The 20,295-nt window shown below is 43.2% G+C and overlaps 1 protein-coding gene across 1 annotated transcript in view; it reads right to left on the bottom strand.

Moving 5' to 3' along the window:
• Positions 1 to 7,711: 7,711 nt before the first annotated feature.
• Positions 7,712 to 20,295, bottom strand: part of LOC139538613 (amine oxidase [flavin-containing]-like) — a 75,073-nt gene continuing 62,489 nt past the window's right edge. The window contains exons 9-15 of the mRNA XM_071340846.1: positions 18,734 to 18,830; positions 18,592 to 18,645; positions 18,371 to 18,428; positions 16,470 to 16,567; positions 16,135 to 16,246; positions 8,606 to 8,668; positions 7,712 to 8,467 (exon numbers count right to left, since the gene is read on the bottom strand). Coding sequence (XP_071196947.1) covers positions 8,312 to 8,467; positions 8,606 to 8,668; positions 16,135 to 16,246; positions 16,470 to 16,567; positions 18,371 to 18,428; positions 18,592 to 18,645; positions 18,734 to 18,830 — 638 coding nt within the window. The 3' untranslated portion in view covers positions 7,712 to 8,311. The remainder of the gene's footprint in view (positions 8,468 to 8,605; positions 8,669 to 16,134; positions 16,247 to 16,469; positions 16,568 to 18,370; positions 18,429 to 18,591; positions 18,646 to 18,733; positions 18,831 to 20,295) is intronic.

The following is a 20,295-nucleotide window of genomic DNA, read 5'->3' as shown; positions in this document are numbered from 1 at the left end:
CCAACTATCAATCAGTTAGATTTAGCATTTTCTTGCTCGCAAAGGAACTTCTTACCATCCCTCTTGATCTTGTGTTCACTCCTCTCTCAGTCTCCATGTTTGCTCTCTCACAGACTGGAAAGTTTAAGCGGGCACGCCATGGATTATAGTCATTGTAGTCAATTACCACGTTTTCTGTATTAAACTGTAGAATATGTAGAATATGGGCCTGTTGTAAACTACGACTCCCTACTTGATCTGATATTGCACATCAAGGTCACAGAAAAAAAAAATGGAATTCAAATTATTGACCCGACTCCTTGGTCAATTCGTTTTTTAAAGACGAAAATTAACCACATTTTTGGTTAATCGCTCAGCACTAGCATAGACTGTAAAAATAATGGACAAAGCCATTAATGACATCACCCCATTGTTCCCTATGTGAAGTCTCAGTGGCGCATTTGAAGATCAAGAAGTGTCATTTTAGCGCTTCGCCATCTTGCTTCATGGAGGACTTTTTGGAAACATTGCATGCGCAGTTTGAGCTACTCCAGGAAGTGACATTGCAGGCTAGCTCAGTGCTGCCCCCTCTCATTGTGTATCTCAAGTTGAAGGCAGTCTTGGGTACTGCAGGCTGCACATTGTGTTTCTGACTTCTGTGTGCGGTTTTAAAATAATTGGTTCAAGGACATACATCTGGTGAAATAAAATAAAGTATTGGTCCCATGATCGTGTTTGGTAAACTTGTATACCCACAAATATTGACCATGAAGATCGCTATACTCCAATTGACTATAATGGGGGGATTCTGCTTCCTGAAAACATTGCCTGCAGTACCCCGGTAGGCTTTGAACTTGAAATCCTCAATGACCATGTTTACATGCACACCCATATCTCCTTATTATTTGAGATACTCAAGTATTCTGTTCTTGAGTTGCGCATATAAACATCATATCCCGTTTACAATAACCCAAAAAAGCTTCTATTCCAGTTATGAGAAACCTGAATAAGATGCCTGGGATATGCTTATCTTAGACGGGATACTGTGGCATGTAAACATCTTATCTCATTTACTGTGGTTTTTCATGGTCTGCGCAGGCTGTGTCGCATATCATGGGTGCATGTGATTGGTTTTCATCTTTTTTATTTTATTTAACCTTTATCTAACCAGGAAGAGCTCATTGAGATTTGAAATCTATTTTTCAAGAGCGTCCTGGCCAAGATTGTCAAACAAATCACTACCTGCACATTTTGATCCACCATAATAATTCCATAATAATTTATTTAGCTGAGACTCTGTACTGGACCATATAGGATACTGTCTACTTTCACCCCTAATTTAGACAAGGTTCTGTTTATAATTTCCAACATTTGGTAGGCCATATTATAATTTCGGACATTTGGTAGGTCATTTGTTTGTCAACTATAGTTAGATACATGCAGCTTCTTTTCTGTCATAACTTGTTGTCATTGAAGACTAAATAAAGTAGTGCTCACCAGAATCATGTCTTAGAATAAATGCATTAGTAATCTATCCAGTACATTAGTAATCTATCCAGTGCATTAGTAATCTATCCAGTACATTAGTAATCTATCCAGTGCATTAGTAATCTATCCAGTGCATTAGTAATCTATCCAGTGCATTAGTAATCTATCCAGTGCATTAGTAATCTATCCAGTGCATTATTAATCTATCCAGTACATTAGTAATCTATCCAGTGCATTATTAATCTATCCAGTACATTAGTAATCTATCCAGTGCATTATTAATCTATCCAGTACATTAGTAATCTATCCAGTGCATTAGTAATCTATCCAGTGCATTAGTAATCTATCCAGTGCATTAGTAATCTATCCAGTACATTAGTAATCTATCCAGTGCATTAGTAATCTATCCAGTACATTAGTAGTCTATCCAGTGCATTAGTAATCTATCCAGTGCATTAGTAATCTATCCAGTGCATTAGTAATCTATCCAGTACATTAGTAATCTATCCAGTGCATTAGTAATCTATCCAGTACATTCATTTTAAGATAGCTAGGTGGGACAACCACATATCTCAGTCATAGTAAGTACATTTCCCTTCAATAAAGTAGCTATCAGCAAAGTCAGAGCTAGTAAGAAAAACAAAGTGTGAGATCATGAAAGGCTTTATTTGACATTTTTGCCTGGGGGGGGGGGGGGGGGGGGGGGGGCTACTGTGGGATTATTTAAGATACTCTTTGAAGAGGTGGAGTTTCAGTTGTTTTTGGAAGATGGGTCGGGACTCTGCTGTCCTAGCTTCAGGGGGAAGCTGGTTCCACTATTGGGGTGCCAGGACAGAGAAGAACTTGGACTGGGCTGATAAGACAATCAGTTTGTCTAGGGTGCATATTTTATGTGGTTGAAATACTGTTTGCTTGCATAACAGTGTCAAAGATAATACATTACACTCACATTCACATTTTATCAAGAGATGATGAAAAAATAAATCATATACCTCCACTCTTGTTCCAGAGACAAAATTAAAATGTATTGTATCACTTTACTGCAAGAAATTCATAATTTAGCAGGAGTTAATATTATATTATGCTACATGTGAGAGGTCATAGGCCTACAGTCAGTGTCCGTATTTCAGTTAGTATTCCATCTAACCCATATGAACTTAAAGGAGCAATATTCTGTTCACATGAGAGGGGGCAGTCGTTCTCCCCTTGGAGAGAGCCTAATTTGTGACTGGCTACTGCCACTATGTGGAGGCTAGAGGTACTGCAGCCTGTTGTGTATGCCTGACATTGCCCACCCATTAGATCCCAGCCAGCCTTCCAGCCAGTTAGTTGTGTGCAGTGGGCTTAAAGGACACCACTTAACACTGGACTCAGACTAAGACCTTGTTTACACCTTGCATTAACATGTGGGTTTCGTGGTTTGTCGCATCTACACACATTAAAATGTATCTCTTATCCGTCTACTGTGTCCGCACTGAGACCAAATTTCCTGGTGCCCAAATTATTTTACAGATATTCTTTCAAAATAATAGGAATGTATTTATTTTAAGACAATTGTTGATGCCATAAGTCAATTGTGCTACCTGTCATTGATTTTAAAGGCCATTCTAATGATTTAAAGAGTTTGAAGCCCAGATCTGTTTAGACTTGATTAATATCCAGATACAATGGGTCCCTAACTACCTCCAGAGGTGGTCAGGAAGATCTGATCACAATCATATCACAATGCGTCTTTTAATCGTCTACACCAGTCTAAACATGTGAGCACCATCAGAAAGTGGGCAAGATCAGGACAAAGGATGCACGTTAGCTACAGGTATAAACAGGGCTATAGGTCAACATCTGGAGACCACAGACTACAGTTCAAGGTTACTAGCTTCACTTTATATACATTAGTATCCAGACCCTTTGCTATGAGACTCGAAATTAAGTGCATCCTGTTTCCATTGATCATCCTCGAGATTGATTGGACATTATTTGGAAAGGCACACACCTGTCTATATAAGGTCCCACAGTTGACACTGCATGTCAGAGCAATAACCAAGCCATGAGGTTGAAGGAATTGTCCATAGAGCTCCGAGACAAGATTGTGCCGAGGCACAGATCTGGGGAAGGGTACCAAAACATTTCTGTAGCATCCATCATTCTTAAATGGAAGAAGTTTGGAACCACCAAGACTCTTCCTAAAGCTGGCTGCCCGGCCAAACTGCAGAGAAGGGCCTTGTTCAGGTTGGTGACCAAGAACCCAATTGTCACTCTCACAGAGCTCCAGAGTTCCTCTGTGGAGATGGGACAACCATCGATGCAGCACTCCACCAATCAGGCCTTTATGGTAGAGTGGCCAGACTGAAGCCACTCCTCAGTAAAAGGCACATGACAGCCGCTTGGAGTTTGCCAAAAGGCACCTAAAGGACTCTCAGACCATGAGAAACAAGATTCTCTGGTCTGATGAAAGCAAGATTGAACTCTTTGGCCTGAATGCCAAGCGTCACGTCTGGAGGAAACCTGGCACCATTCCTACGGTGAAACATAGTGGTGGCAGCATCATGCTGCGGGGAAGTTTTTCAGTAACAGGGACTGGGCGATTAGTCAGGATCGAGGGAAAGATGAACGGAGCAAAGTACAGAGACCCTTGATGAAAACCTGCTCCAGAGCGCTCAGGACCTCAGACATGGGCAAAGGTTCACCTTCCAACAGGACAACGATCCTAAGCACACAGCCAAGACAACGCAGGAGTGGCTTCGGGACAAGTCTCTGAACCCGATCGAACATCTCTGGAGAGCTGAAAATAGCTGTGCAGCGACACTTCCATCCAACCTGACAGAGCTTGAGAGGATCTGCACATTATGGGGTTTTGAGTGTACATTGATGAGGGGAAAAAATAATTTAATCCATTTTAGAATAAGGCTATAATGTAACAAAATTTGGAACAAGTCAAGGGGTCTGAATATTTTCCAAATGCACTGTATCTAACTCATTCATTTACTCACTCGCATGCGTTGATCTGGCTAGTTCACAATCCTGCCCTGCAGTCCTACACACACGCACACATAAAAGATAAATGACTCCGAGACCAGTAGGAGGTACATTTCAAATAATTTATCATCAGCTTTGTAGAGAAATCATACAAAGATATTAAAGAATGCAATTACACGACTAGAAAGTTGGAGACTTCATACACACAGCCAGTGGGAGAGGGATGGAATAGATTAGAACAATCTCAGCTCAAGAACCAGACACAGAGAGGAATAGATGTGATAAAGAGGTCAATGGAACTCCATGGAAATGCGGGGGGGGGGGGGGGGGAGATGCCGTAGGGTAAAGATCCTCAATCTCCTCATTGCCCCCCCAGCTAAATTTGGGCTATTGTTTATATGTGTATTCCACACTACTGTATGTTGAGTATAATTCTTATATGGATTTCAACCACAATACATGTTCATGTCGTCACCAATCAACTGCATTACAGTTAAAAACAACTTTGACTAGCACCACCGATTTCTATATGCTAACTATGCTACCAGCTTAGACGAACAGGAGTTAGCATTTAGCAGTCACAACTTCTACATGTTATGCAGCAAAAGCAGCCAAATATATCCAAATCAGACTTTAGTAACCACATGACAGTTTTGACGAATATCCATTTTGTTAGATCAGATTTGTTGAATGTGCGCCAATATGGCATCCTTCTTCTATCCCCCACAGTGTGCGTTCCATGTACCTCTTTACTGCATCTATTGGACACTGATGATGTCATACAGGGAATCAGGGGAGCAGCTGGGAGCTGTATTTCTAAAGGTTCCAGTTGGTTCCTGTAGTTCCATTCACTTTTCAGAATCATTATATACTTAAGCAATAAGACCCGAGGGGGTGTGGTATATGGCCAATATACCACGGCTAAGAGCTGTTCTTAAGCACGACACGACGCGGAGTGCCTGGATACAGCCCTTAGCTGTGGTATATTGACCATATACCACAAACCCCAGAGGTGCCTTATTGCTATTATAAACTGGTTACAAACATAATCAGAACAGTAAAAGTACATGTTTTTGTCATACCCGTGGTATACGGTCTCATATACCAAGGATTTCAGCCAATCAGAATTCAGGGCTCGAACCACCAACTTTATAATGTAGATTATATAAAGACTATACTTCTACTATACTTCTTAGAAAATGTTGAGATCTTTCTTGACATCGTTGTCCAATCCCTCTTCGTCAGATTCTAGTTACAACCAGGTCGCAAAAGTTATGTTGAGGCGAATCAAGTGCAAAAAGATGCAATGCTTGGGGCCTGGGGTTAGCAGTTAAAGTCTAGTGCCAAGGTAGGATGTAAGCTAAGCTAAAGTAAGGGATAGATAGCTTATCAGAGGAGTACATCAACAACAACATTACAGAACACCTAAATAGCTTCACTGGAGACGGATGGGCGGATTTACACAGTTCACAGTCTGCCATTTTAAGGCTCACGCATACACACTGGTGGTAGAAAGCTAACTGTAGTATCATGGAAGTTAGCTTGATTGTTTGTTTAGCCTCAGAGGCTCAGCTAATCCTGTAGGAAACAGAGCTCAGTCATTGTCCTACTGTAGGAGGGTGACACTCAATCCAAGAATGGCCAATGAGGTTGCAGCTCTAGTTAATGCCAAATGGGGGAGAAGGGAGAAAGTAGGAGGAGGGAGAAAGTGGGAGGAGGGGACGGGAAAAGAGTTTCATAGTTACACAGGCACTTGATAAATGATAACACACCACCACGACTTGTAATAAGGCACGACAGACTATACTCACGACGTACGCACACGTCTTCGGGACGACACCACGTTAATCCACCACTCAATGTACAAATGTACAGTACGCTTCAGAACAGATGGGTTTACAGGTTGATACTCTTATCTACTTAGAGCTATAATTTGGTTAATCTATTTAATCTATTTATTTATCTTTTAATTCCCTCACATTTTCTGAGGAGCAGTATCTTTTAATTCCACTGTTGTTTTGTAAAAAATTATCAAAATAAAAAATAGAGGGATATATCTGATTGGATAGAAATCTTTTCAAAACATATTTTTGTTGGGGGGAAAAAAAATCTATATCTGCTGAAAAAACGGTGAAACTATTTATTCAGTATCATGTGGAAATGTAATATAGCTATAAGGAAACTCAATGCTCTGGCTTCAGCAGAAATAGATGGGAGAAGCAATTTCATAAGGTTAAATAGTCGGTGTATATTTCCCTGGCTAATGGTTAGCCTGCTCAATAAATACTGCCTAATATATTTCTGTGATAAATCTAATACAGCATCACAACATGTAGCAACGAGAGCATTAAAATAGAATGGTTACAAATAAGGTCTTTCCATAATTACACACGCACGCACACACAATAATGCATGGAGAGACAGACACAATAAGTGTACTCACACACGCACGTACGCATGCACGCACAAACGCATGCACGCACAAACGCATGCATGCACAAACACATGCACGCACAAACACATGCACGCACAAACACACAGGGTTAGGTAGTGACATAATGGATGGAGCTCTAGCTTTTGATAAGGGCAGAATATCACATGTTTGTAGTACTGTAGTAATATTCTTAGTATTTTGTTTAGTTTGGTATTTTTTCAAATGGTTAAGGACCCAGACCATAAAAGGATTGTCTCTAAAATGACTTCCAAGTATAATGGGCATCTTCAACATACAGTTTATGATTATCATCGAGGATTGAGCCTCATTGTAAACTATGGCAAATATAAAGTGAAACGCATGATATTTCAAATTTGCTCATAGGAGATTAGAATGGAAACAACAATGACAGAAATCATGATATATGGAGGAAATACATTAAAATACTTCCATTCTGTATACAAGGCATACCATGACTATTAAGAGCAGCTTGATGGAGACACAACTCTAGATGCAGGATTCTGGTTACATTAATAACACAGGTATTCGGACACTATTATAACGTTACTAAACTGTTATTATGACTTTACTAAACGTCATCTTAGAGCTGGTTACAGCTTCTATGCCATTAGAGATCAGATCAGTCAGCACCTAAAATCAGCAGCGGTAATTAACACGGAGGTAACACACACACACACACACACACACACACACACACACACACACACACACACACACACACACACACACACACACACACACACACACACACACACACACACACACACACACACACACACACACACAGAGATAAATTAGTCTTCACTATCCTCAAACAGTCAACGCAGGTTTGTGAATTTATTGGCAATTTCTGGAATGATAATGGTCATCAGAAAAGCTACTGTTTTCTTTTTCAATAACTCTGATTTAGTTGTCATCCTTCATTGGTTAAAGAGTCTGAATCAGACTTATTTTGGTTTATTTTGCTCTCTCTCTCACTCCCCCCTCTCTCTCTCTCACACACACACTCTTTCTCTCTATCCACTCACATCTTCCATCGCAAATCTGAGGTGTCAAAGACACAAATCTTAGCAGAACAGACAACATTATTGTGAGTTGGTCTTGAGAGATGGTCTGTTGGGAGACTGTTTACACTAGTTTTAGAACAATGGATGGGGGCGATGGTACAGTAGTGAATGACAGGGTTAAACAGTCTTTACCAAGGCCTATAACACACAGTGGCTATGTCTAACACGGCATCCTGTTCTCTATATAGTGCATTACTTTAGAACCATAGCCATATATGGTCAAAAGTAGTGCACTACTCTTGTTCTGGTCAAAAGAAGTGCACTGTAAAGGGAATAGGGTGCCATTGGAAAATTGCTCTGTAGAGATGCAGGAGAGAAGAAGGAGGAAAGTGGGAGGGGTTTAGGTTTAACTCCGGGTGAGAAGCCCCTTCTTATAGGCCAAAAGGCCTGCTGCCGTGGCAACAGACAGGACAGAGGCTACGCCCAGGAAGTTGATGAACCCACCCACCGACGGGAGGTTCCGCTGCCAGAAGGTGGTAACGAATGGCAGTGGTGGGACTTCCTGTGTGTGAGAGAGAGAGAGAGCAAGAGAGAGACGGGGGCACATAGTTAGGTCTACATTCGATAATGTCTTTTAGATACTTTACATTTAGATTTAAATTTGTTTTATATGTGACTTATAAAGTATTGAAATCCTTACCATTGACTCAGGCTCTGTTTGCCAGATCTGATTCTGAGGAATCCTGCCCATCATACACATGATCTGGAACAACAATTCATTCCTTTACAATACAAAACAATACACAAGACCATGTGTACCACAATTTCTTTGTAATATATTTAAATTTTTCTTTTTGGGGGGGTATATGAAATAAATATACACTCCCCTGCGTATTTATTTGGACAGTGAAGCTAAACCTTTCAATTTGGCTAAATACTCCAGCATTGGGATTTAAGATCAAGTTGTAAGGTGGCGCCGACAGACATGGCAGCTCTGCTTCTAGCTCCTAAGCAACTTTGCAGTATATTGTTTTTTGTGTGTTATTTCTTACATTATTAGCTCATAACGTTTTGTGTGTTATTACATAAAGCCGGAAATAACTTTTGGATATCAGAGCGGCGGTAACTCACCAGCATTTCGACCAGGAATACAACTTTCCCAAATTGGATCCTTTGTTCGTAACCCCCAGGGCATTTTAAATTATCCCAGAGGATGCTCCAAGACGCCTCCTTGGAGAACAGGTATTCAGGAGTGGACTTGTAGTCCAACTCAGGAGGTGTGCACACCATCCACCGCTTCCGAGTATATTACTCGCTAATGTTCAGTCTCTGGACAATAAAGTAGACGAGCTCAGGGCGGGGATCTTCTTCCAGAGAGACATCCGGGACTGTAGCATACTCCGTTTCACAGAATCATGGCTCTCTCGGGATATACTGTCCCCATCCATACAGCCAGCTAGGTTCTCAGTACATCGCGCAGACAGGAATAAAAAACTCTCCGGGAAGAAGAAGGGGGGAGTTGTCATGCCCTGACCTTAGAGATCCTTTTTATGTCTCTATTTTGGTTTGGTCAGGGCGTGAGTTGGGGTGGGTATTCTGTGTTCTAAACGGACCAAGCAGCGTGGAAAAAAGGAGAAATGGACATGGGATGACATCCTGGACGCCAAGGGTTCCTGGACATGGGAGGAGATCCTGGCCGGAAGGGATCGCCTTCCATGGGAACAGGTGGAAGCATTGAGGAAGGCGGAGGCAGCGACGAAAGCAGAGCGGCAGCGTTACGAGGGAACACGGCTGGCAAGGAAGCCTGAGAGGTAGCCACGGGGAGTTTGGCTGAGTCAGGTTTTGAGCCAACTCCCCGTGCTTACCGTGGCGAGCGTCGTACAGGCACCATGTTATGCGGTGGAGCGCACCATGTCTCCAGTACGCGTTCTTAGCCCGGTGGCTACATTCCAGCTCCCCGCATGTGCCGGGCTAGGGTGAGCATCCAGCCAGAACGGGTTGTGCCAGCCCTGCTCTCCAGACCTCCAGTGCGCCTCCACGGCCCAGTGTATCCGGTGCCTCGGCCAAGGATAGGGCCTCCTGTATGTCTCTCCAGCCTGGTGAGTCCTGTGCCTGCGCCCAGAACTAATCCTCCTGTGTGTCTCCCCAGCCTGGTGAGCCCTGTGGCAGCTCCACGTACCAGACTGCCCATACGTCTCCGCCCTCCAGTGATGATCCATGGCACGAAGCCTCCAGTGAGGATCCATGGCAAGAAGCCTCCAGTGATGATCCATGGCACGAAGCCTCCAGTGATGATCCATGGCAAGAAGCCTCCAGTGATGATCCATGGCAAGAAGCCTCCAGTGATGATCCATGGCACGAAGCCTCCAGTGATGATCCATGGCACCATGCCTCCAGTGATGATTCATAGCAAGAAGCCTTCAGTGATGATCCATGGCACGAAGCCTCCAGTGATGATCCATGGCAAGAAGCCTCCAGTGATGATCCATGGCACGAAGCCTCCAGTGATGTTCCATGGCAAGAGGCCTCCAGTGATGATCCATGGCACGAAGCCTCCAGTGAGGAGTCATGGCACGAAGCCTCCAACGAAGGCCTCCAGTCCAGAGCCTCCAGCGACGCCTCCAGTCCGGAGCCTCCAGCTACGTTCTCCAGTCCGGAGCCTCCAGCGACGTTCTCCAGTCCGGAGCCTCCAGCTATGTTCTCCAGTCCGGAGCCTCCAGCGACGTTCTCCAGTCCGGAGCCTCAAGCGACAGCCTCCAGTCCGGAGTCTCCAGCGACGGCCTCCAGTGACGTTCTCCAGTCCGGAGCCTCCAGCGACGGTCTCCAGTCCGGAGCCCCCAGCGAGGGTGCCCAGTCCGGGGCCTGCAGCGAGGGTGCCCAGTCCGGGGCCCGCAGCGAGGGTGCCCAGTCTGGGGCCCGCAACGAGGGTGCTCAGTCCGGGGCCCGCAACGAGGGTGCCCAGTCCGGGGCCCGCAACGAGGGTGCCCAGTCCGTGGTCGGCGACGAGGGTCCCCGCACCAGAGGTGCCATCAAAGTGTGGTGAGCCAGTGGTGGAGCGGGGTCTGCGTCCCGCACCTGAGCCGCCACCGTGGATAGATGCCCACCCAGACCCTCCCCTATAGGTTTAGGTTTTGCGGCCGGAGTCCACACCTTTGGGGGGGGGGGGTACTGTCACGCCCTGACCTTAGAGATCCTTTTTATGTCTCTATTTTGGTTTGGTCAGGGCGTGAGTTGGGGTGTTATTCTATGTTCTATGATTTGTATTTCTATGTTTTGGCCGGGTAGGGTTCTCAATCAGGAACAGCTGTCTATCGTTGTCTCTGATTGAGAAGCCCTTTTTTCCACCTGTCTTTGGTGGGAAGTTGACTTTGTTTAGGGCACATAGCCTTTAGCTTCACGGTTTGTTTTTGTAGTGTTTATTGTTTTGTTCGGCGTCATTTTTATTAAATAAAGGAAAATGTACGCTCACCACGCTGCACCTTGGTCCTCTTCTTTTAACGGCCGTGACAGGTGGTGTATTTTTTCATGATTAGCTACTCATGGTGTGATAGTGATAATACACAGAAACTCAAGTCCTTTTGTTTACCCGACCTAAAATACCTCACAATCAAATGCCAACCATATTACCTCCCAAAATAATTATCTTCGGTTATAGTAACAGCCGTGTATATTCCCTCTCAAGACGATTCCACGACTACCCTCAAGGAATTACACTGGACTTTATGCAAACTAGAAACCACATATCTGAGGCCGCATTTATTTTAGCTGGGGATTTTAACAAAGCAAATTTAAGGAAATTGCTACCGAAGTTCTATCAACACATTGACTGTAGTTGACTGTAGTACTCGCGCTGGGAAAACACTCAACTACTGCTACTCCCCCTTTCTAAATGCCTAAAAGACCCTTCCTCGCCCTCCCTTCGGCAAATCAGATCACGACTACATTTTGCTCCTCCCTTCCTATTGGCAGAATCTCAAACAGGAAGTAGCCGTGCTAAGGTCTATTCAACGCTGGTCTGACCAATCGGAATCCATGCTTCAAGATTGTTTTTATCACGTGGACTGGGATATGCTCTGGGGTGCCTCTAATAACACTGACGTATACACGGATACAGTGACTGAGTTCATCAGGAAGTGTATAGGGGATGTTGTTCCCACTGTGACTATTAAAATCTACCCAAACCAGAAACTGTGAATAGATGGTAGCATTCGCTCAGAACTGCCACATTTAAGCATGGCAAGGTGACTGAGAATATGGTTGAATACAAACAGTGTAGTTATTCCCTCCGTAAGTCAATCAAACATGCAAAACGTCAGTACAGAGACAAAGTGGAGTCGCAATTCAATGGCTCAGACATAAGATGTAAGCGTGTTAACCCTCGCAAGGCTGCTGGCCCAGACGTCATCCCTAGCCGCGTCCTCAGATAATGCGCAGACCAGCTAGCTGGAGTGTTTACGGACATATTCAATCTCTCCTTGTCCCAGTCTGCTGTCCCCACTTGCTTCAAGGTATCCACATTGTTCCTGTACCCAAGAAAGCAAAGGTAACTGAATTAAATTACTATCGTCCCGTAGCACTCACTTCTGTCATCATTAAGTGCTTTGAGAGTCTAGTTAAGGATCATATCACCTCTACTTTACCTGACAACCTAGACCCACTTCAATTTGCTTACTGCCCCAATAGATCCACAGACGATGCAATCACCATAGCACTGCACACTGCCCTATCCCATCTGGACAAGAGGAATACCTACGTAAGAATGCTGTTCATTGACTATAGCTCAGCCTTTAACCACAGTACCCTTCAAGTTCATCATTAAGCTCGGGGCCATGGGTTTGAACCCCGCACTGTGCAACTGGGTCCTGGACTTCCTGACGGGTCGCCCCCAGGTGGTGAAGGTAGGACACTTTGCTTATCCTTAACACAGGGGCCTCACAAGGGTGCATGCTCAGCCCCCTCCTGTACTCTCTGTTCACCCATGACTGCGTGGCAATGCATGCCTCCAACCAATCATCAAGTTTGCAGACAGCATAGCAGTAGTAGGCCTGATTACCAACAATGACGAGACAGCCTACACGGAGGAGGTGAGGGCCCTGGGAGAGTGGTGCCAGGAAAATAACCTCTCCCTCAATGTCAACAAAACAAAGGAGCTGATCGTGGACTTCAGGAAACAGCAGAGGGAGCATGCCCCTATCCACATCGATGGGACCGCAGTGGAGAAGGTGGAAAGCTTCAAGTTCCTCGGCGTACACATCACTGAAAGTATTCAGATCCCTACACTTTTTCCACATTTTGTTACGTTACAGCCTTATTCTAAAATCGATTAAATAAAGAAAGAAATTCAGCAATCTACACACAATACCAAAGCGAAAACAGGTTAAACACTTTTTTGCAAATGTAATGTACCTTGCAAATGTACCTTACTTACATAAGTATTCAGAACCTTCGCTATGAGACTCGAAATTGAGCTCAGGTGCATCCTGTTTCCATTGATCATCCTTGAGCTGTATCTACAACTTGATTGGAGTCCACCTGTGGTAAATTCAAATGATTGGATCTGATTTGGAAAGGCACACACCTGTATATATAAGGTCCCACAGTTGACAGTGCATGTCAGAGCAAAACCTAAGCCATAAGGTTGAAGGAATTGTCCATAGAGCTCTGAGACAGGATTGTGTCGAGGTACAAATCTGGGGAAGGGTACCAAAACATTTCTGCAGCATTGAAGGTCCCCAAGAACACAGTGGCCTCCATCATTCTTGAATGGAAGAAGTTTGGAACAACCAAGACACTTCCTAGAGCTGGCCGCCCGGCCAAACTGAGCAATCTGGGGAGAAGGGCCTTGGTCAGGGAGGTGACCAAGAACCTGATGGTCACTCTGACAGAGCTCTAGAGTTCCTCTGTGGAGATGGGAGAACCTTCCAGAAGGACAACCATCTTTGCAGCACTCCACCAATCAGGCCTTTATGGTAGAGTGGCCAGACGGAAGCCACTCCTCAGTAAAAGGCACATGACAGGCCGCTGGGAGTTTTCCAAAAACAAGATTCTCTGGTCTGATGAAACCAAGATTGAACTCTTTGGCCTGTATACCAAGTGTAACGTCTGGACGAAACCTGGCACCATCCCTACGGCGAAGCATGGTGGTGGCAGCATCATGCTCTGGGGATGTTTTTCAGTGGCAGGGATTAGTCAGGATCGAGGGAAAAATGAATGGAGCAAAGTACAGAGATCCTTGATGAAAACCTGCTCCAGAGTGCTTAGGACCTCAGACTGGGGCGACGGTTCACTTTCCAACAGGACAACGACCCTAAGCACACGGCCAAGACAACGCAGGAGTGGCTTCGTGGACAAGTCTCTAAATGTCCTTGAGTGGCACAGCCAGAGCCCAGACTTGAACCCGATTGAACATCTCTGGAGAGATCTGAATATAGCTGTGCAGCAAAGCTCCCCATCCAACCTGACAGAGCTTGAGAGGATCTGCAGAGAAGAATGGGAGAAACTCCCCAAATAAAGGTGTGCCAAGCTTGTAGCGTCATACCTAAGAAGACTCGAGGCTGTAATTCCTGCCAAAGGTGCTTCAACAAAGTACTGAGTAAAGGGTCTGAATACTTATGTAAATGTGATATTTCAGTTTTTTTATTTTTTATAAATTAGCACCAAAAAACCCATTTTTTTTTTAGCTTTGTCATTATGGGGTATTGTGGGTAGATTGATGAGGAAAACAAACAATTTAATACATTTTAGAAAAAGCCCGTGACGTAACAAAATGTCAAGGGGTCTGAATACTTTTCCAAAGACAGTGTATTTTTTTTTACCAAACTAGGCAAGTCAGTTAAGAACAAATTCTTATTTTCAATGACGGCCTAGGAACAGTGGGTTAACTGCCTTTTCCAGGGGCAGAACAACAGATTTTTTCCTTGTCGGCTCAGGGATTTGATCTCGCAACCTTTCGCTTACTAGTCCAACGCTCTCACCACTAAGCTACCTGCCGTATCTGTTTTACCATTTAGAATTCAGGGCACCTTATATATCTAGTCCCCCCATTTGAAGGTGTCATAAGTATTTGGACAAACTCCGTCTTCACTTCTCCCAGAAGAGAACCTCCCCTGACAGTTTTTTTCTTGTCAGGACCAAAAACATTTGAAGACAAAGGGAGATACCTAGTTAGTTGTACAACTGAATGCATTCAACTGAAATGTGTCTTCCACATTTAACCCAACCCCTCTGAAACAGAGAGGTGCAGGGGGCTGCCTTAATCGACATCCACAGCGCCCGGGGAACAGTGGGTTAACAGTCTTGCTCCATCCAGGATTCAATCCAGCAACCTTTCAGTTACTGGTCCAATGCTCCTACCCGCTACCTGCTAACCTCCCCTGTTATTACTAATGGTGAGAGATTAGCATGTTTTGGGGGCATAATTTTGTGCGTCTGTAACTTTCTCACTCATCATTATTCACGATTCATTCATGATTATCCATAATCATGGTAGCATTCACATTAATGTAGAAGTGTTCAGAAACATATTATTTTCTTATTTCCAATAAAAATGACTGAAAAATGACACAAAACATTATTTACCATTAATTTCTATTGGGCACAACATAATCCGAAACACAACCAAAACAAACTGCAAATGCATCCAACAAGTTTGTAGAGTCACAAGCTTGATGTAGTCATTGTGTGCTAGAAATATTGGACCAAATACTAAACTTTTGACTAAATGTAGTACACTATAAGTGAATTTGTCCAAATACCTATGATATCTTAAAACGGGGGGACTAGATATAAAGTGCATTAATTTGGAAACGGTAAAACAGGTATGTACTGTATGAAAGTACCCTGAAATTAAAGGTGACATTCTGTACTGTCACCTCATATAAAACATTTGATCTCAAATCCAAAATGTTAGCGTATAGAGTCAAATAAAAAGTTTTAGCTTCACTGTCCAAATAAATATGTACACTTTTAGAACAAAATTAGCTATCTAGAACCTAAAAGGATTCTTCAGCTGTCCCCATAAGATAACCCTTTGAAGAACCCTTTTAGGTTCCATTTAGAACCCTTTTGGTTCCAGGTAAAACCCTTTTGTGTTCCATGAAGGACCCTTTCCACAGAGGGTTCAACATGGAACCAAAAAGGTTCTCCTATGGGGACAGCCGAAGAACCATTCTGGAACCCTTGTTTCTAAGAGTGTAGGGGAGTGTATTACTGCATTGTGAAGGCTCTCACCTCTCTGGCGGCCCTCTCCCCTGCCTGAACAGCCCCCTCCATGTAGCCACTCCACTCAGTAGCTGTCTCTGTGCCTGCAAAGTACAGTCTGCCTACTGGCTTCCTGAGAACCCTAAAAAGAGAAGGGAGGAGAAGAGGGAGCGGAAGGTGAGAGGGAGGAGGGGAGGTATAAAGGTTAAATAAAAGGTTAGATAACGTCACAGTGGGTGTGTGTGTGTGTGTGTGTGTGTGTGTGTGTGTGTGTGTGTGTGTGTGTGTGTGTGTGTGTGTGTGTGTGTGTGCGTGTGTGTGTGCGCGTGTGTGTGTGCGCGTGTGTGCGCGTGTCTGCTACTTACTTGCCGTACTGGGTGAGTATACCAGGGGGGAAGTAAGCAGTGTAGCAGCCTCCAGAATACTCCTCCTCACACCAGTTCTTCTCCTCATAGTGCACAGGCTGGGCGAGAGAGGACTGGGGGTTAGTACTCATATCAAACTTAAAGCTACAATCCTTAGTTGCTACATCCATCCTTGGACCTATACATTTATGATAAATACCCATTGATTGTTTAAGAATAAAACGTAGAAAGGCCTGATGAGCTTAGTGTGTGTGTGTCACAGTGTGTGTGTGTGTGTGTGTGTGTGTGTGTGTGTGTGTGTGTGTGTGTGTGTGTGTGTGTGTGTGTGTGTGTGTGTGTGTGTGTGTGTGTGTGTGTGTGTGTTAATTACCTCTGCTGATTTTAGGTGCTGACTGATCTGATCTCTAATGACATAGTCATGATGTACCCCATCAGAACCCAAAATATAAGCTTTGTTTTACTATAATGTTTGCAAACAAATTAAATATAAACAAATACTGTACAGTCTCAAAACATGGTTAAAACTATAATTGATGGTCAGTGCTTGCATCCATAGTAGTAGTAGTAGTAGTAGTCATAGTAGTAGTAATAGTAGTCATAGTAGTAGTAATAGTAGTCATAGTAGTAGTAGTAGTAGTAGTAGTAGTAGTCATAGTAGTAGTAATAGTAGTCATATTAGTAGTAGTAGTAGTAGTAGTAGTAGTAGTAGTAGTAGTCATAGTAGTAGTAATAGTAGTCATAGTAGTAGTAATAGTAGTCATAGTAGTAGTAGTCATATTAGTAGTAGTCATATTAGTAGTAGTAGTAGTAGTCATAGTAGTAGTAATAGTAGTCATAGTAGTAGTAGTAGTAGTAGTAGTAGTAGTAGTCATAGTAGTAGTAATAGTAGTCATAGTAGTAGTAATAGTAGTCATAGTAGTAGTAGTCATATTAGTAGTAGTCATATTAGTAGTAGTAGTAGTAGTAGTAGTAGTAGTAGTCATATTAGTAGTAGTAGTAGTAGTAGTAGTAGTAGTCATAGTAGTAGTAATAGTAGTCATAGTAGTAGTAATAGTAGTCATAGTAGTAGTAATAGTAGTAGTAGTAGTAGTAGTAGTAGTAGTAGTAGTCATAGTAGTAGTAGTAGTAGTAGTAGTAGTCATAGTAGTAGTAGTAGTAGTAGTAGTAGTCATAGTAGTAGTAATAGTAGTCATAGTAGTAGTAATAGTAGTCATAGTAGTAGTAATAGTAGTAGTAGTAGTAGTAGTAGTAGTAGTAGTAGTAGTAGTAGTAGTAGTAGTAGTAGTAGTAGTAGTCATAGTAGTAGTAGTAGTAGTAGTCATAGTAGTAGTAGTAGTAGTAGTAGTCATATTAGTGGTAGTAGTAGTAGTAGTAGTAGTAGTAGTAGTAGTAGTAGTCATAGTAGTAGTAGTAGTAGTAGTAGTCATAGTAGTAGTAGTAGTAGTAGTAGTAGTAGTAGTAGTAGTAGTCATAGTAGTAGTAATAGTAGTAATAGTAGTAGTAGTAGTAGTAGTAGTAGTAGTCATAGTAGTAGTAATAGTAGTCATAGTAGTAGTAATAGTAGTCATAGTAGTAGTAATAGTAGTAGTAGTAGTAGTAGTAGTAGTAGTAGTAGTAGTAGTAGTAGTAGTAGTAGTAGTAGTAGTAGTAGTAGTAGTAGTAGTCATAGTAGTAGTAGTAGTAGTAGTCATAGTAGTAGTAGTAGTAGTAGTAGTCATAGTAGTAGTAGTAGTAGTAGTAGTAGTAGTAGTAGTAGGCATAGTAGTAGTAGTAGTAGTAGTAGTAGTAGTCATAGTAGTAGTAGTAGTAGTAGTAGTAGTAGTAGTAGTAGTAGTAGTAGTAGTAGTAGTAGTAGTAGTAGTAGTAGTAGTAATCATAGTAGTAGTAATGGTTCCACTCACATGCAGAGCCTCCTCTGAGCCCAGCACTCTGGAGTAGATCTCACAGATCCTCTTCTTCCTACAGGGGACAACAACCATTTTTAAGGGTTAAGGAAGGGATAGGGTTAAACTCTCAATGCTAGAGCACATGGACATTCCTACTAGCATAGTATACACATGAGGAAGTGAAGTAAAACGCACTGTAGGTACTGAACACGTTAAACAGTCAGACAGATGTTTACCTCTCCTCTCTGGTCAGTTCACATAGCTTCCTACACTTGCGGGCCAGGATGAAGCTGTGACAGAAATACAGTTATTACCACAGTTTCTTGTTCTCTATGGGTAATCATAATGGGATGCAGGAAACTAAATATCTGTGTTTACCCCATAATGGCAGGCACAGTCCCATCAGGCTTTGTGTCATCCAGAGTCAAGCTGATGGGGGCCTCTTCCTCCTCGATCACCATAGTGCCACAGTACCCTGAGAGAGGGGGAGGAGTGAGATACAGGAGAGAAGGAGGACAGGAAGAGAGAAGGGATCAATAGACAGGAATAAGGAGGAAAGGAAGAGAGGAGAGAGAAGGGATCAATAGACATGGATAAGGAGGAAAGGAAGAGAGGAGAGAGAAGGGATCAATAGACAGGAATAAGGAGGAAAGGAAGAGAGGAGAGAGAAGGGATCAATAGACATGGATAAGGAGGAAAGGAAGAGAGGAGAGAGAAGGGATCAATATACATTGATAAGGAGGAAAGGAAGAGAGGAGAGAGAAAGGATCAATAGACAGGAATAAGGAGGAAAGGAAGAGAGGAGAGAGAAGGGATCAATAGACAGGAATGAGGAGGAAAGGAAGAGAGGAGAGAGAAGGGATCAATAGACAGGAATAAGGAGGGAAGGAAGAGAGGAGAGAGAAGGGATCAATAGACATGGATAATGAGGAAAGGAAGAGAGGAGAGAGAAGGGATCAATAGACAGGAATAAGGAGGAAAGGAAGAGAGGAGAGAGAAGGGATCAATAGACATGGATAAGGAGGAAAGGAAGAGAGGAGAGAGAAGGGATCAATAGACAGGAATAAGGAGGGAAGGAAGAGAGGAGAGAGACGGGATCAATAGACAGGAATAAGGAGGGAAGGAAGAGAGGAGAGAGAAGGGATCAATAGACATGGATAAGGAGGAAAGGAAGAGAGGAGAGAGAAGGGATCAATAGACAGGAATAAGGAGGAAAGGAAGAGAGGAGAGAGAAGGGATCAATAGACATGGATAAGGAGGAAAGGAAGAGAGGAGAGAGAAGGGATCAATAGACAGGAATAAGGAGGAAAGGAAAAGAGGAAAGAGAAGGGATCAATAGACAGGAATAAGGAGGAAAGGAAGAGAGGAGAGAGAAGGGATCAATAGACAGGAATAAGGAGGAAAGGAAGAGAGGAGAGAGAAGGGATCAATAGACATGGATAAGGAGGAAAGGAAGAGAGGAGAGAGAAGGGATCAATAGACATGGATAAGGAGGAAAGGAAGAGAGAAGGGATCAATAGACAGGAATAAGGAGGAAAGGAAGAGAGGAGAGAGAAGGGATCAATAGACAGGAATAAGGAGGAAAGGAAGAGAGGAGAGAGAAGGGATCAATAGACAGGAATAAGGAGGAAAGGAAGAGAGGAGAGAGAAGGGATCAATAGACATGGATAAGGAGGGAAGGAAGATAGGAGAGAGAAGGGATCAATAGACATGGATAAAGAGGGAAGGAAGAGAGGAGAGAGAAGGGATCAATAGACATGGATAAGGAGGGAAGGAAGAGAGGAGAGAGAAGGGATCAATAGACAGGAATAAGGAGGGAAGGAAGAGAGGAGAGAGAAGGGATCAATAGACATGGATAAGGAGGAAAGGAAGAGAGGAGAGAGAAGGGATCAATAGACAGGAATAAGGAGGGAAGGAAGATAGGAGAGAGAAGGGATCAA

Source organism: Salvelinus alpinus, chromosome 14, assembly GCF_045679555.1.
Source record: "Salvelinus alpinus chromosome 14, SLU_Salpinus.1, whole genome shotgun sequence".
Lineage (NCBI taxonomy): Eukaryota > Metazoa > Chordata > Actinopteri > Salmoniformes > Salmonidae > Salvelinus > Salvelinus alpinus.
The sequence above is the reverse complement of the archived record's forward strand: the minus strand, read 5'-3'. Positions and strand labels throughout refer to the sequence as shown.